Here is a 15,701-nt window from a genome sequence, read left to right on the forward strand (position 1 = left end):
CGGAAGCGGCTCTGTTCGCCGCCTCTCCCACCAGCCCCATGAGCTGCAGCGGCTCCGGCGCGGACCCCGAGGCGGCGCCGGCCTGTGCCGCCTCGGTCGCGGGTCCGGCGCCTCCGGTGTCGGCTCCCGCCACGCTGCCCACCAGCACAGCCGCGGAGAGCAAGGCCAGCCCCGCGGGGACGGCAGGGGGACCCGGGGCTGGAGCCGCCACTACGGGCACGGGCCCCGTAGCGGCGCGAGCCGGGGAGCCGGCGGAGCGGCGCGGGCCAGGTGAGCGCTGGGGCCGGGTGAGGGGTGGGGGTCTCGGACTGGGCCCCGCCGCGGGGGAACCCTGCTCTTCTCACCTCCGTTGTCGGTTCTCCTTCAGCCTCAGTGGCAGCGGGCGGCGCGGCTCCCCCTGAAGGGGCAATGTCCAACGGGGTTTACGCCCTGCCGAGCGCGGCCAACGGAGAAGTGAAGCCCGTAGTGTCCAGCACGCCACTGGTGGACTTCTTGATGCAGCTAGAGGATTATACCCCTACGGTGGGCTTCCCGCCTGAATAAGGCCTCCTGGCTCTCTGCCGTGCCTTTCAATCACACCTTCGTGCTTTCAAGCGTCCTCTTTGCTACACTACTATCTCTTTTTATTCCTCCTTCCCATCCAGCGCATCATGGGTCATGGCTAATATTTACCGCTGTTTAATTTGATTTCTCAGATCCCAGATGCAGTGACTGGTTATTACCTGAACCGTGCTGGCTTTGAAGCTTCAGACCCACGCATGTGAGTAAACTCAGGCAAGTTAGATCGTTGAGTATTGGGTGGTTTATTACATATCTCATTACTCTCCTCCCCACTTTCCTCTAGAATCCGGCTCATCTCACTAGCTGCCCAGAAATTCATCTCAGATATTGCTAATGATGCCCTACAGCACTGCAAAATGAAGGGCACAGCCTCTGGCAGCTCCCGGAGCAAGAGCAAGGTGTGAAAGGAGGCTCACCTTCCACAGCAGTACAGGCTAATTTATCCAGAAACCCCTTTGGGGAGCAGCATCCTAGGGGAGGTATTGGGTCTACTCAGAGTCACTCAGAAGGGACTGGAATCTGGGATTACTGTGCTCAGCTGGTGATCTTCCCTCTTCCCATAGGACCGCAAGTACACCCTAACCATGGAGGACTTGACCCCTGCCCTCAGTGAATATGGCATCAATGTGAAGAAGCCGCACTACTTCACCTGAGCCACCTAACCCAGATGTATTTGTCTTTTCCTCTGTCCCCACAACAGCCTGTTTTCATAATAAACTTTATTGTGACAGGCAGGGCTTATCCCTCCCATGTTGGGAGACATGATGTGGCAAGTGACAAAGCTCTGAGCCCAGCCCCTTTTGGGGCTACAGTGGTAGGGATGAGCCCCATAACTGGGGTAGTACCATGATTGGAGACAGGGGAGGCAACCAGAGGCCTTCAGCTTTGGGGAAGTGCACTCCCCCAACCATGTTTTGACACCTCTGGAGTCTTGGCAAGGACCTTTCAGTCCTATTTGTCTTGCATCTTCTCCAGGATAGGCACAATCATGTCAAACTTGGGTCGCTTTGCAGGGTCTTCATTCATGCAAATCTTCATGAGCTTACACACGTGAGGGGAAATACCTGGTGGGATGGTAGGCCGAAGGCCTTCCAGTGCCACCTGCAGATTTTAAGGAATAAGGTGAGCTTCAGAACTGAGTTGATCACATGTTAAAACCTTTTGACCCTTCAATGGGCTTACTATCTATCCGTACAAACCGAGAGGAGTACAAGTATCAGCAGTTCTGTGCTCACCTTCATTCCAATCTCCATATTCGAGAGGTCAGCAAAGGGCACCTCTCGTGTCACCAGTTCCCACAGAAGCACTGCAAAACTCCACATGTCTGCTGAGCGTCTGTTTGTGTCTTCAGGTTTCTTCTGCAGGGCTGGAAGGAATAGGGCTTAGTATTACAGCTGTCTAACCTGTCTGTCTCTGCCTCTTCTACTGTTACTGAGCTGGTTCTTGTCAATTTCTCAACATGATGCCCTCACTTACCTTCAGGGGCCACCCAGGCAGGTGCATACATGCGCCCTGGGCACTGGAAAGAGAACTTGACATCAGCCATGCTGATTCGAGCAGTCATGTCTTCATCGATCTGAGGAAGAGAAGTTCAAAAAAGTGGGTCCTATTGTAGGCAAGCAGAAGGCTTCAGGGCCCAGTAGTAAACCTGTGACCTCACCATTACACTACGGCTATTTAGTGCATGGCGAGGTATGAGAGGCTCCAGTGTGTGGAGAAAAGCCATGCCTCTTGCCATGTCCAAAGCAAACTTCACAGCTTGGCTCTGGTCCACAACGAAATCTAACAGGAAACAAGAATCAATAATTTAGAGTCTGTCTCTATTCTAGTCCCTTCCCAACAAGGCCAGCATCCTTACTGGTGCCTTCATGTAGTACATTGTAGAGAGATCCATATGGCATCCAGTGTGTGATAAGAGTTGGATGGGGGGCCGGTGGAGCCTGGCAAGCACCTAGCACTGGAAGTACGTTTGGATGCGAGAAAATCCTGGGGGAGAGAGAGTGGTGAGACCCAACAGAATTTCCCTCGTCAGTACTATTTGGGGTTCAACAATTTCCACTTCAGCTGTCCCACCTGAGCCGGGGACACTCCTCATTGAAGTCCCTGCTTTTCCTTGTACTCCAGTCTCGAACCTTCAGCACCTTCACAACAATGTCATTGCCTTGCCAGCGGCCTTTCCATAGCTGAAGGACAGACAGGTAGAGGTTAGGAGGCATTAGCTCAGGTTATACTATTTCCTTTCCATTAACTGGAAAAAAAAAAAAAAAACCTTAACCTTAGCAAGACAGAGTGGCAGTTTGTATTAGAGAGGGAGGAGCAAGAAGGGCAAGGATCACCTCTCCAGAATGATTCTCATTGAGCTTTGCCAGAAAGTTGAGCTGTTTGAAGTCAATACCGGAGTGTTTGTTGAGGGTCCCGTTTCCTGAGAATATGAGCAGGTCAAGTATCACTTCACCCTAACCACCTCCATAGCCTAGGATCCTGCATTACAACCCCTCCTCCCACAGTAGTGACTCACGGGGCCGAGTGCGAGTGGTCCCCTTCCAGAATGTATCCTTGTATGGAATACGGTTGAGATTCTGGCCCATCTTCTCTGCCCGTTCTGGGGAAGAAAAACAGTCTTAGCCTTAAGTATAGTATAGAGGGAAGAGATAGAGGATGGGACAAGAGAACACAAGCTAGGGGTAGAGAATGGACCTCGGAGAAGCTCTCTAAGGGGTGCCTTGGCTTTGTCAACAGGCATCTCTCCATACTTGTTACAGATGCTTACAAGAGCCCCGTTAGCGACCAGGTCCTGAAAAGAAAAGATAATTATTCAGGGGCCTCTGTTACTGTCAGTCACAAGCAAGCATGAACACAGATGCACTGCACAATCCTGTGAGAGTCACACAGTAGGACTGACAGGATGGGTTGATGGTTCCATGCTCAATTTGTTTCCCACTCATCCTAGGATTTGGGGTCTGAGTACTTACCTCTGCCACCTGGTCTTGACCCCAGAAACAGGCATAGTGAAGGGGCACATTCCCGTGCTCGTTCACTGCATTGATGTCAGCCTTGTACTGTAACAGCTGCACCCCGTGGCCAAGAAAAAAAAAGACAGTCCCAAATGAGATGTTTGTCTAGGCATGAGGAAGGGGAGAACAGTACACATGCTCCATAGGACAGTGCCTGTTACTGACTTCACACTGCATGTGAGATGTGGATGGTGAAGGGTTTGCCCATACCTTCTGTACAATGTCACGGTGTCCATGACTGGCCGCCAGATGCAGGGGGGTATCATCTCCACGGTTCATCACATTGATCCGTGCTCCCCGCATAATCAGCATCTCAACTACTGCAGAGCGGCCTTCTCGGCAGGCCCAGTGCAAGGGCGAAAAGCCATGATCATCCCTTTAAGAAAAAGGCATAGACACTTAAGCTGGAGTTGGGGAGTTAAAGTTTTGATGGGAGGTTGGTTCTATACTCACTGAGGTTTGCCTCTCTAATGCTTAGTTCTTATTCACAAAGTTCAATTCAGATTTTCTCTTGAGCTTCACACCCAAACAATCACTTAGATGTCCCTACAACTGTAAGGTTTATTACTTTAATGACCACATCCTAAAACCCTTCCTCTAGCAGTTCTTCATTAGGTGATAATACTCTTCATGGAATCCTTTGGCTTCTGCTGCCTTGTCCTCCCTTTAAGGACAGTGTTAGAAATCAAACCCTGGACTTTGTACATACTGGCACATGCTATATACTAAGCTTTATCTCTCATCATATATCTTTAGCAACACCTGCAATCCTTTGTTTCCACTGCTTGTGCATCTTGCTGTAAAGTTACACTGACGACTATAAGAATCTGTTAATATATGCTGTCTTGCCTGTTGGATCATATGTTTGAGGACAGTCTGACAGCTGATGTTCTCTGCAGGTTAATGGGAGAGGGGCATATTGGAGAAGGCTGGCCATAACTTAGGAGAGGAAACATGCTTACCATTTGGCTCTGGTATTGAAACTAACATCTAAAAATGGAATGGAATTAAAATGTTTTGGAGGGATATAATGACAAGGAAACATGCTTTTTGATTACTGATGAGGCAGACAGCCACACAAAACAGTATTTTCTGACTTCCAACCCAGGACACACAAAAGAAAACATTAACGGAAGCTTTGGAATAAAAGGTATATCTGGTTTGTATTTTTATTCCCTAGGAACACATATTTTACAAAGAGACATGTACAAACAAAACAATTGGGTGGGCTGGGTCACACTGACAGCCTGGAGCCATAAAAGGAAATTCCCTCCAGTCCAGGGATGCAGATCTAAGGGGCGGAACAGGGGGCGGTCTGTGGTCTAGGCCTGCAGCCTCCAGATGCCTTAGTGCTGTGGTCACTTCCTGTGAGGGGGCTGGAGGAGGAGTCTTAAGCTGATCCAGGCTTGGTCACCCAGAATCCCCCAACAGCTGAAGGAAGTTATGTAGCTTTAAAAAAACTCCAGTTTGTTCTTCCACTTTGCCCTCATATGCTAACACTATTAGCAAAAGCTTTCCCAGGATATGAGCATATCCGTTGCTATCAGTCTTGTCTCCCAGACTTTTCATGTGTTCTGATCTAACAGCCTCCAGCAGTTTGTGGCCTCAGAATAAGCCCAAGCTTGAGGGCAAAAATAAAAGCTCAGGGTTTTGCCTACTGTCACCCTAGGGCCTAGATTTCTACCTCAAGAAAGCCTGCAGGGAGTTAACCACCTCCAGCACCACACCCTATCCCCTCACGCCACCAGATCTTTCTGGTTTCCCTAGCAATACCCTTTCACCTTTTGACAGCAAGGAATCTTCAAAAATACCACTCCCACTGAACAACAGCCTAAACTTCTGTTTCCTTACCAACAAAACAGATGTCAGAGCTTAGTGTCTGCCAGAGAGAGCATACAAATTATGTGAAAAATGAAACAAGTAACTTTGATTACAGAGAAATAACACAGCCTATAGGGAACTGGTAAAACCTGGTCTAGGATGACAGATGATCCTTTGCAACCTAAAAACTACACTCTTAAAGTCACACATGGTGGCAGCAAACTGAAAACCCAGCACTAGGAAGCTGAGGCAGCAGGATGGAGAGCTGGAGGCCACTCTGAGCTAACTACCTGACACCCTGTCTCCAAAAGCAAACCAAAGCTACCTACCAAACTTTCCCAATACTACTTTTCTTGCTTTTTTTTTTTTTAATCAGCCAGCATTTTAGAAAGTGCTCATATTTTTTCCGTTTCCTCACTTCTCGTTGACTTTTCTACCTGTCATCTTAGGGTATAGATTATGTCTGACTTAAGGACTCTAGCACCGCTACCACAGGTGGTGTTCCTTAGTTGAAGGAACCAGTACATTGGAGTTTCCTGTTACTTTTCTGCAATAGCATTCACAGAAATCAAATATATCCTAAATGTAAGTTAATGAAGCCTTTTAGATGGTCATTCATATTCTTTAACTTCTCAGGAGCCTTTGCTACTATTGATAGCTCTCCTTTGATTAAACCATTCTCTAATCTTAATCCATTTTCTTATTTCTCCTCCAGGTGGTTGCTCCCTGTCAGTCAGCCAGGCTTCTAATCCTGTGCCTTAATTTTTTACTCTTTCGAGGTACTATTTTTCACACTATAGAATCTTCAGATACCATTTAGCTGATAATTTGTCTCTTGGTCTCCCAGACAGACCTCTCCCAAACTTCAAATCTACAAACGAATACCCTGCCTAACATTTCCCAGTTGCTGTAGGGTCACCATAACTGCAGTCAGTCCAGAAACGAACATCAGCAACTTTCAAGTATCCAAACCTCATGAAACCCAGATCATCCTTGAGTATCCTCAGTTCCTATGCCAAGTCAATTACTTCATCCTCATGACTCTGGGGGGATCTCACCACTTCTAGTTTTTCACCTGTCTCAATTCTAGTTCAAAACATCACTCCAAAGCCACTGCATCCAGGATGACATTTGACAAATGGGTAGTCTCATCACTGCACAGCTTCAGAATTTTGCTTACAGACATCTGTCATTTTCCACTTCTATCCAACGCCCTAGAGCACAGAAACCTATCCTCCAACCACATGTAATTCTAGACAATTTCCTAGCACTGTGGTGTGCCTTTGACATGAGTTCATAGAGGCTGCAAAGCAACCCGGAACCCGATTGTGAAGCTTAATAAAAACTCAGTTCAGACACAGCTTCCTCTGTGTAGATCCCCCGCCCTCAACAGTCTGTGCTTACTACTCCTCACACTGGATAGCAAAGTCAGTTGACCCCCCCCCCACGCCCGACATGAGCACCCCAAGTAGCGGAGAGTGGACCGATAGTCGTCCTCTCGCTTGCCAGCGCTTCAGCTCACCCCTGATTGAGGTCGTTCTCTGTGTTGTCCAGCCACAAGCGCACAGCCACCGCGTTGCCCTCCCGGCACTGAGTGAAAATGTCGTCCATAGCGGCGTCCCGGCACTGAGACCCGGGACTAGGGAAGCCTTGGGGGACTGCAGGAAAGCACAGACAAGAGGATGAGTCCGTCTCTGTTCGCTACAGAAGTGTCTGTTCTGGGGTGGGAGGCTAGGCGTCGTGAGAGGGACAGTGGTTGTCTATGAAGGATTTCGGGCAGTGGACAACCACTGGGCGCGAGGGACAGGCGGGGTCTGGCGATGTAGGAGAGACTCGGCTAATCTCCTGAGTTGGTCGTCAGTAGGCACCGAGTCCCGATCCGCGAGTACCGCTTGGGGGAGGAAGGGCAAGCTGCAAACACCCGGGGGAGGGGACAGGGGTCCTTCCCGGCCGCCCCGGCTCCCAGCTCGGAACTGTTGCAGAGATCGCAGAGACAGGCTTGCAGAACCAATGTGGGGTAGGGCGCTGAGCTATCCGCACTCACCGGGACTCGGGCCGCAGGCGCCTTCTCTGGGGAACTCCCGTCCGGCCGCGCCCGCCTCCCGGCCCCGCCCCGGCCCTCTCCGGCCAGCGCGGGCCGCCGTCCCTCCCTTCCGACCTCCTACTGCCTCTCTAGCTCGCCAGCTCCTGCACTCGATGGTGCTCTGCTCCGCGCCAGCCGCTCTAGCCACCACAGGCTCTCACTCAGTGGCTTCCGGCTGGATTTGGTCTGAGTCCAGCGCTAGGACTCCCTGACGGGCTCTGCACGTGCGCCGCCGCAGCGTGGGCTCCGGCGACCCTGCTGTCCATCGGCATGTTCGAGGAGCCCGAGTGGGTCGAGGCGGCCCCAGCAGTCGTGGGCCTCCATCCCGCGACAACGCAGACCCGGCCGGCGACTGCCCCGCCAGTTAAGGTGAGCGGCCCCGGGACTGGGTTGTTTGAGGCGGCGAAGCCGACTCTCCCCGGCGCCTCTGTGCGTGCTGGGGACCGGGAGAGCCTGCAGTGCTGTCGTGGATCTGGATGGAGGGAGTTAGTCCTTATTTGAAGATCCGGAAACTAAAAAACAAAATAACAACAAAAACTGACCTTAAAATACAGTTGGTGAGAAGTTGGTGCGGAGAGAGCGTACCTGAGACGCAGAAAAACGTGGAGAAGCCCCGGGGCAGCAACACACCGGGTTCGAGGGTATCCAAATAGGAATGCGAGATTCGGAGGGTGGAGCACAGAGTAAATGAAAGGTTTGAAAAGTTAAGCTTAAGTTTTCTACACTAAGGGTAGAAGTCAGTGGAGTTGTTCTAGCAGCGGAGTGGTTTCTCCACATTTTCTATCACCCGGCGTCACTTTATACTGGAGATCAGTTCCAGGGATTCAGCATGGTAGACTAGTACTCACTACTGAACAGCATCCCCGGCCTTGAAAAGGTTTTTAGTTTACTGTAGAAAGTATATTGAACACAATCAAAGCAGGTGACAGGGAAGGTTATCAGAATCACTATTCAAAGGAGCTTCAGGGAACCCAGAACTTCCGAGGTAAATACGTGGCCGAGGACCAGCAGCAGGACTTGCACCACAAATCAGCTTCCCAGAAATCTTTTCCTTTGAGTGTCCTCAGGTTTGGGAACTACCCGGTCCCTCCTGAGGGGGTTCCTGACTTTTAGTGTAGCCCAGCCTTGTAATGCGGGCCCGCCTGTGTGCAGCTTCACCCTATCAGGCTGTTCTCTCTGCTGCAGTTAGGAACATCTTTAGTAGACCTCTGTGATGCTGCCCTTCTTTTTTCAAGAAACCTCTCTGGTGCTCCTAGAATGCTGTCGGCTGCAGTCTTGTTTGTGACCTTAGCACATTCTTCTAAGGAACATCACCTGACAACCCTTTACACATTTTTAAAAGTAGGGTAGAAGCATCTTCCCACTCTCTAGTTTCCCAGAGGTTGGGATTGCAACCTGGAAGTCCTGGGCTTGTCAGACCTCACAACAAATTCTTTAAATTGGCTGGGAAGTATCGGCAGTATCTAAGCCAAGTCCCCATCTCCTGTTCTCAGACCTACTCTCATCCCTCGTTTGCCTCCAAGGGCCGCAAGCGCCGCCATCTCCTAGCGACATTACGAACCCTGGAAGCAGCATCTCTTTCCCGGAAATCCCCCAGCCCCCCTGGCAGCGATTCTGAGGAGGAGGAGGTAGGAAGGAAGAATAAATACCTCCAAAGGACCTCACTTGCCAATGCCTCTAAGGAAGTAGGGGAGAAAAGAAAAAGAAAATGTCAAAAACAGGTGTCATCTGTCAGTGACTCTGAGGACAAGGAAGTAGAAAGGAAATGCTTAAGACAAACTTCTCTTGGTGGGATCTCTACTGAAGAAGAAAAAGGAAAGAGGAAATGCCAGAAATATTCCCACTCACACCCAACCCAGCCCCTGGACAGTGTTGGCCAAACAGGTACCAGTATATGTGTTTATGAGGTAGGGAGGGGGGACTAGGAGCTGACTGTATAGATGACAAAGGTCTCTCTCTCTCTCTCACACACACACACTGTGGTAAAGGGCACTTTTATCCATACCATAGACTCTGTCTTAAGGACAAGGGAATAACCAGAATGACTTGCCATGTCTCTGAATTTAGGGGATCAAGTCTCAAATGTCTTCTCATCTCCCTCTCTGCAGTTCACAATTCGAGGACAAGTATTGCTACAATTGACCCATCCAAGCCAAGCCCTGAGTCCACATCCTGTAACTCCTTACATACCTTGAGCCGCAAACAGTGGCGTAACCGGCAGAAGAACAAGCGGAGACACAAGAACAAATTTCGGCCACTTCAGACACCAGAGCAGGTTCCTTCCAAAGCTTCCGCAGAGGAGACTGAGACGCTTCCTGCTCCAGCGTCAGACGATCTGCAGGCTCGCGCCGGAGCCCTGCGAGCACGCATGACACAACGGCTGGATGGGGCGCGATTTCGATACCTTAACGAACAGTTGTACTCGGGGCCCAGCAGTGCTGCCCAGCGCCTCTTCCAGGAAGACCCTGAGGCTTTTCTGCTCTATCACCGTGGCTTTCAGAAACAAGTGAAGAAGTGGCCACTGCACCCAGTGGATCGTATTGCCAAAGATCTCCGCCAGAAGTAATGGGAGGAGGGGAAGGGCTGTACACTGAGTGAGGGTGAAGTGGGTGATGGAGGACTTAGACCAGACCAGCATGTGACCCTCCCTTCTACTCCCAGGCCTGCATCCTTGGTGGTAGCTGACTTTGGCTGTGGAGATTGCCGCCTAGCTTCAAGTGTTCGGAACCCTGTACACTGTTTTGACTTGGCCTCTCTGGACCCCAGGGTCACTGTATGTGACATGGCCCAGGTAAGCACCTCTGTGTATCTGGCCTGTGCTTTTTCTGACCTTTCCTCCTGGTCTTCCCATCCTATTATCCAGTTCAGGCACTGGTGTCGAGTTTCCCCTTACAGTACTGTGTGCTCCTTCTAACATTTGTCTTCATCAGGTGCCTCTGGAGGATGAATCTGTGGATGTGGCTGTGTTTTGCCTTTCACTAATGGGAACTAACATCAGGGACTTCCTTGAGGAGGCAAATCGAGTGCTGAAACCAGGGTGAGTCCCTAGGACACAGGTGAATTTTTGTGTGCATACATGTGTCTACACATTCACACGACTTCCTCCTTTTCCCAGGGGTCTGCTCAAAGTAGCTGAAGTCAGCAGCCGCTTTGAGGATATTCGGACATTTTTGGGGGCTGTGACCAAACTTGGCTTTAAGGTCATCTACAAGGTGAGGGTCCCCAAGAGGTCTGCCCCTGTTTTTGTCCTTTCCTGGATAATGGTGTTCAAGAAGGAGGCTGTAACCACAGAAGTAGACATTTTGCTCTTTCAAGACAAAACTTCAGGAGGACCTGTGAAAAGTTCTCTAAGCTGGAGAAATGCATGGAGAGGTATGGTTGAGGTGAGGGTTTTGTAGCTTATTGGTGTTTTCTGCTCCTAGGACTTGACCAACAGCCACTTCTTCTTGTTTGACTTTGAAAAGACTGGGCCTCCTCGAGTCGGACCCAAAGCCCAACTCTCAGGCCTGAAACTTCAGCCCTGTCTCTACAAGCGCAGGTGATCAGGGGAGGACTCAGACTCCAAACTCAGAACTCTGAAGACTGGACCTGCCCACGCTGTGAGCCAGGACCTGGTGCTACCCTCCTTCTGTACCAAGAATACTGCTCAGCTCTATTCTGCTGGAGCCTTCTTGGCTAAAAAAGCATGTAGTTACCTGAGCAGGCTCAAGAATGAGGAGTTTATTGTGAAGGGTTTGGTGTATCTGGGAACTGTGGGTCCCTTCAGATATCATGTAAACTAGTTGGCTTGGAATTGATGGATCTCTGGATTTGGTTTCTCTTCATTTTTCAGAAGGCTCATGGGCACTCCACTGTGCCATCTTCTGTGTTGTCTAGTCTCTGCTCCTTCGACTACAAGGCTATAGACACACAGCTTTTGTCTCATGGCAGGTCCCAATGCTAGTTTGCCAGTTAGGGCTGGGAGTTATTTAATTTCATTCTTGGAGCTGAGAATCATTTAATTTCTTTTTTCTTTTTTTTTTCTTTCTTTCCTTCCTTCCTGTTGTTGTTTTGAGACAGCATCTCACACTAGTCCAGGCTAACCTCAAATGGCAATTCTCCTGCCTCAGCCTCATAATTATTGGGATTACAGGCGAGGGCCGCTATACCCAGCTTAATCACTTAATTTCTGACTATTCCATTTCTCGTTGGAAAAATGTAGAAGTTTTGTGTTACAGCATGTTAACTGAGTTAACTGGTAGAATTATCTGCAAGGTTCATTATGATGCATTCCCAGCACTCTCCTGTCATTTCTGGTTCTGTAGATCTTAGTAGGGTCCTAGAAATTCTTTTCTGGTGGCTTTGGGTTTTCTCCTTGAAGGAGGAAGCAAAATTTATTCATTAAAAGTAAACGTGAGCCGGGCGGTGGTGGCGCACGCCTTTAATCCCAGCACTCGGGAGGCAGAGGCAAGCGGATCTCTGAGTTCGAGACCAGCCTGGTCTACAAGAGCTAGTTCCAGGACAGGCTCCAAACCACAGAGAAACCCTGTCTCGAAAAACCAAAAAAAATAAATAAATAAAAGTAAACGTGGCAAGAGGACTGGAGTTTCGAGAAGATGAAGACCATTTCGAGGAGAATAGGTGAGAATGAGTAATGATTGGGTGTGGTGGCACATGCCTTTAATTCCAGCACTTGAGAGGCAGAAGCAGGCCCCAGGGGATACACAGTGAGACCCTGAATTAAGGAAGCATAGAAGTATTGGTAGTGTTAATAACACACTAAGTTCAGCCATGAGAGGATGCTGAGGATTTGATGAGCCTAGAGTTACTCCTGCCCTGAAAAACAAAGGCAAGGAAAAGCTCAGAGGCTGGATGGTGTGGCAGTGGGTGCTGCTGCTTTGGCACTGGCTTGCATTCGCAGAAGGTGCCCTGACGATTTCCTTATGCTCCTGAGAGCCCTGGCAAGAGCACATGCATATCTTCTGTACATCTTGTGCTAAGTGTAAGGTGAGCTTGGGTCCAGTCCCATGGTACCATTTTGAAGAGATAAAGAGACTTCACAACAAGCAGCGAGGAGTCAGCCATTTGGGCTGATGGAATGGTTTCAGGAGGCCACCCGGAATAGTGTAGTATCTATCGGGTAGGAACAGGGATTACCTGTCATTCAAACCACCGAGTCAAGCCAGACTTGCATTTCCTTGACTCTCCTCCTCAGTAATTGTGCTTGGAATTATTAGCAAGGAGATGGGAAAAAGTTATGGAGAGCAAGGAGCTCTCCTCCATTTTCCAATGCAGCCTCTGTGACTTAGGTGAGGCAAAGCTGGAAGGGAGATTTAAAGCCACCACAGGGGCCAGTTACTTATTGTTACACAGAATTATACATGCTAATTTAAATTATTTATTCCTTGAGCTGATCACGGGACTGTCCGTTAACTAAGAATATCACAGTGGGGGGGGGGGGGGGTCAGATGTTTCTGTGGTTGAGAATACTGGCTGCTCTTGGGAAAGAATGCAGGTTCCATCCCAGTACCCACAAAGTAGCTTGTAACCTTTATCAGACTCCAGTGCCCATTTTGGGCACACCAGGCTCACATGTGGTTCACAGACATACATGCAGGCAAAACACTCATAAAACAAAGTAAAATAATTAATGAATAAACAGAAGATTATAGGCTTGCTATAGCCTCAAGCAAAGCTAAGTAAATAAACAAACAAACAAATAGAACAAGAAGATTATAGGCTTGCTTCAGCGTTTGTCCACGGCAGACAGAGTTTACTCCTTTAGGATTGTAGGAGCCAAGAATAAAGTTGGGTATGGATATCGATCTAGACCTGGGTCATGTTCAGTATCCCTTTCAGAGCTCTCCAAGCAGAGTGTTCTGCAATTATTCGTGTGCTCCTGATTTTGTTCCCGTAAAATAGTCCTTAGAGAGAACATAGTTCCAAAAGAAACAGTGTGATCTTGGCAGAGACAGCTCAGCAGTTACGTAACCACACAAAGCCCTCTGGTGCTCACAGAGACTAGTAATGCGAGCCTCTCAAGTTCAGGTCATCCTCCCTCCCAGGTGAGTTCTCTAACTAGCCACCTGGTTGTCGGACTCTTGGCTACTGCAGTGATTGCTATGGGGATTTAACTGCCTCTGCTTCCCAAAGCAATTCATTTTCCACACTGCCAAGTGATCTTTGTGAAAATGTAAATCAGATTATGTCACCTCTCTGTAAAATCTTTCAATGGATTCTCATTGCTTGAGAACAAAAGACAGACTGCTTCCCAGGTCCTGTGTGATCCTACCCAGGCTTTGTTCTGCCACTCAGCTGCATCTTAACTCCTCAGTTCTCCAGCAGGAGCTTGCTAGTCGCTCCACCTGCACTCCGTGCCCTCTCTACTTCTATACATGACCCCTCCATCTTCCTAAAATACTCCTTCCCTCAACTAATTTGTTTTCATTTTCTGGATCTCCTTACCAGTGACGTGTCTCACTTTCCTGTGGAAGAATTCCTCCGGGGAGGAGGTGGCGGGAAGGAGGCAAAAATCTCAAATAAATAAATAAATAAATAAATAAATAAATAAATAAATAAATAAATAAAAGAATTCCTCCGGAGCCCTTCTGGACATACAATTAAACTATATTTTCCAGCACTGTACATTAGGCTATGGATAGTAGGAGTGGTTTTTTTTTTTTTCCAAGACAAGGATTCTCTGTGGCTTTGGAGCCTGTCCTGGCACTAGCTCTTGTAGACCACATTGGCCTGGAACTCACAGAGATTCGCCTGCCTCCACTGCCCAGCTTGTTTTCATACCAGACAAAGGAAGTGAGAGGCAGTTGAGCTACTTCCGTTTTCTTCCATTCCCTGCCCTACTTAGGAAGGACAGGTTTTGAAGGTGATGCAGTCATAGTATACAAGAAGTTTCGAGCCAGGCGGTGGTGGCGCACGCCTTTAATCCCAGTACTTGGGAGGCAGGCGGATCTCTATGTGTTCGAGACCAGCCTGGTCTACAAGAGCTAGTTACAGGACAGACTCCAAAGCTACAGAGAAACCCTATCTCTTAAAAACCAAAAGAGAAGAAGAAAACAAAAAACACAATTTAATTTTTAGGCGAGGCAGTGGTGGCACATGCCTTTAATCCCAGCACTTGGGAGGCAGAGACAGTGAATCCCTGTGAGTTCAAGCCCAGCCTGGTCTACAAGAGCTAGTTCCAGGACAGCTAGGACTGTTACACAGGGAAACCCTGTCTCGAAAAAAAGAAGAAGTTTGGCTATTTTAGGAAAAAAATGGACCCCGAAACAGATCTAAACCCCAAGCCCCTTAAGCTAATGAGTGTGAGCATGTCACCCAATTGTCATTATGTGTCTGGATATGCCTTCTGTTTGCCTCACTATAAACCCTGCTTCCTGCAGGTACTTCAACGTGCCAGTCTACTCTCTAATTGTCCTACTTTAAAGATTTTTTAAAATTATTTTTTAATTATATATATGGTGTGTGTGTGTATATATATATATATATATATATATATGTATATATGCATATGTGTGTGAGTGAGTGCAGTGGCAGAGGCCAGAGACATGAAATTTCTTGGAGCTGGAGTTAAAGAGCTGTGTGCTGCCTGATGAGGGTGTGAAAAATTGAACTTGAGTCCACTGTTAACTCGTGAGCTAGCTTTCCAACCCCTTATCCTACTTTTCAATGAAGAAAAAGAATGCTCACATCAGAAAACAGAAATACTTTATCAATTATTTATGACTAGAAAATTCCCAGTAAATGTCTTAAACATGTAAAACAATTCCTACAGGGTATCTGACTTACTTCATTACTCATCAACTAATGATGAGTTTTGTGACTTACTTCATTAGTTGATGTCTTGGCTTTAGTTCAGGAGCTCAAAGGTGTTAGTTGGGATTTGTGCTTTTGGTGTTCTGATTCTTGTCAAAGATACATTAACTGGCGAGAGACACCATACCTACTGGACCACTTGGACATCTCTCGGATTGCCACAGCACTCCCCCCACACCTTTTGGCTTCACTTCAAAGAGCTGCTCAATTGTTAGTACTCTGGTATAAATACATTACATTCTCCATGATGACAGGATCCAATCTAAAAAACAAACAAACAAAAAACCCTTAAATACATTTTCCATCTCTGCCACTCCCACATTTCACATCAGTAGCTCCTAGGGCTCAAACTGTTCTCTTCAGTTCAGTATATTAGAGGAATATGATCTCTTATTCATTTTTATATGCAC

At 48.3% G+C, this 15,701-nt stretch overlaps 3 protein-coding genes across 4 annotated transcripts; 2 read left to right on the plus strand and 1 right to left on the minus strand.

Moving 5' to 3' along the window:
* Taf10 (TATA-box binding protein associated factor 10) lies at window positions 1–1,302 on the plus strand. Of its 2 annotated transcripts, XM_057777779.1 has the most exons (5): window positions 1–270; window positions 368–522; window positions 696–760; window positions 845–959; window positions 1,125–1,302. In XM_057777779.1, the coding sequence occupies exons 1-5, from the start codon at window positions 39–41 to the stop codon at window positions 1,212–1,214; spliced, it is 657 nt and encodes a 218-aa protein (XP_057633762.1). In that variant the 5' UTR covers window positions 1–38; the 3' UTR covers window positions 1,215–1,302. The 2 variants fall into 2 exon arrangements, with proteins under 2 accessions (XP_057633762.1, XP_057633763.1); XM_057777780.1 differs by lacking the exon at window positions 845–959 and having other exon boundaries at window positions 696–774.
* Window positions 1,283–7,552, minus strand: Ilk (integrin linked kinase). The gene is made up of 13 exons (XM_057777778.1): window positions 7,441–7,552; window positions 6,919–7,054; window positions 3,786–3,951; window positions 3,534–3,629; window positions 3,259–3,355; window positions 3,080–3,163; window positions 2,898–2,983; window positions 2,635–2,744; window positions 2,420–2,547; window positions 2,222–2,343; window positions 2,038–2,137; window positions 1,797–1,927; window positions 1,283–1,662 (listed from the first exon to the last, which is right to left on the minus strand). Exons 2-13 carry the CDS (start codon window positions 7,005–7,007, stop codon window positions 1,513–1,515), a joined length of 1,359 nt encoding a protein of 452 aa, XP_057633761.1. The 5' UTR covers window positions 7,008–7,054; window positions 7,441–7,552; the 3' UTR covers window positions 1,283–1,512.
* A 78-nt stretch (window positions 7,553–7,630) lies between these two features.
* On the plus strand, window positions 7,631–12,898 carry Rrp8 (ribosomal RNA processing 8). The gene is made up of 7 exons (XM_057777777.1): window positions 7,631–7,848; window positions 9,003–9,363; window positions 9,588–10,041; window positions 10,141–10,270; window positions 10,410–10,516; window positions 10,595–10,691; window positions 10,902–12,898. Exons 1-7 carry the CDS (start codon window positions 7,750–7,752, stop codon window positions 11,019–11,021), a joined length of 1,368 nt encoding a protein of 455 aa, XP_057633760.1. The 5' UTR covers window positions 7,631–7,749; the 3' UTR covers window positions 11,022–12,898.
* Window positions 12,899–15,701: the final 2,803 nt, after the last annotated feature.

Source organism: Chionomys nivalis, chromosome 8, assembly GCF_950005125.1.
Source record: "Chionomys nivalis chromosome 8, mChiNiv1.1, whole genome shotgun sequence".
Classification (NCBI taxonomy): domain Eukaryota; kingdom Metazoa; phylum Chordata; class Mammalia; order Rodentia; family Cricetidae; genus Chionomys; species Chionomys nivalis.

Excerpts from the sequence above, each read along its gene's own strand:
- Taf10 (XM_057777779.1), top strand. The coding sequence starts at position 39 with ATGAGCTGCAGCGGCTCCGGCGCGGACCCCGAGGCGGCGCCGGCCTGT. Across the intron at positions 271-367 it reads GGCGGAGCGGCGCGGGCCAG|CCTCAGTGGCAGCGGGCGGC; the intron begins GTGAGCGCTGGG and ends GTTCTCCTTCAG. Across the intron at positions 761-844 it reads GAAGCTTCAGACCCACGCAT|AATCCGGCTCATCTCACTAG; the intron begins GTGAGTAAACTC and ends ACTTTCCTCTAG.
- Ilk (XM_057777778.1), bottom strand. The coding sequence starts at position 7,007 with ATGGACGACATTTTCACTCAGTGCCGGGAGGGCAACGCGGTGGCTGTG. Across the intron at positions 3,630-3,785 it reads ACCGTGACATTGTACAGAAG|CTGTTACAGTACAAGGCTGA; the intron begins GTATGGGCAAAC and ends CACGGGGTGCAG. Across the intron at positions 3,356-3,533 it reads GTCAAGACCAGGTGGCAGAG|GACCTGGTCGCTAACGGGGC; the intron begins GTAAGTACTCAG and ends TTTTCTTTTCAG.
- Rrp8 (XM_057777777.1), top strand. The coding sequence starts at position 7,750 with ATGTTCGAGGAGCCCGAGTGGGTCGAGGCGGCCCCAGCAGTCGTGGGC. Across the intron at positions 7,849-9,002 it reads CGACTGCCCCGCCAGTTAAG|GGCCGCAAGCGCCGCCATCT; the intron begins GTGAGCGGCCCC and ends TTTGCCTCCAAG. Across the intron at positions 10,271-10,409 it reads CTGTATGTGACATGGCCCAG|GTGCCTCTGGAGGATGAATC; the intron begins GTAAGCACCTCT and ends TGTCTTCATCAG.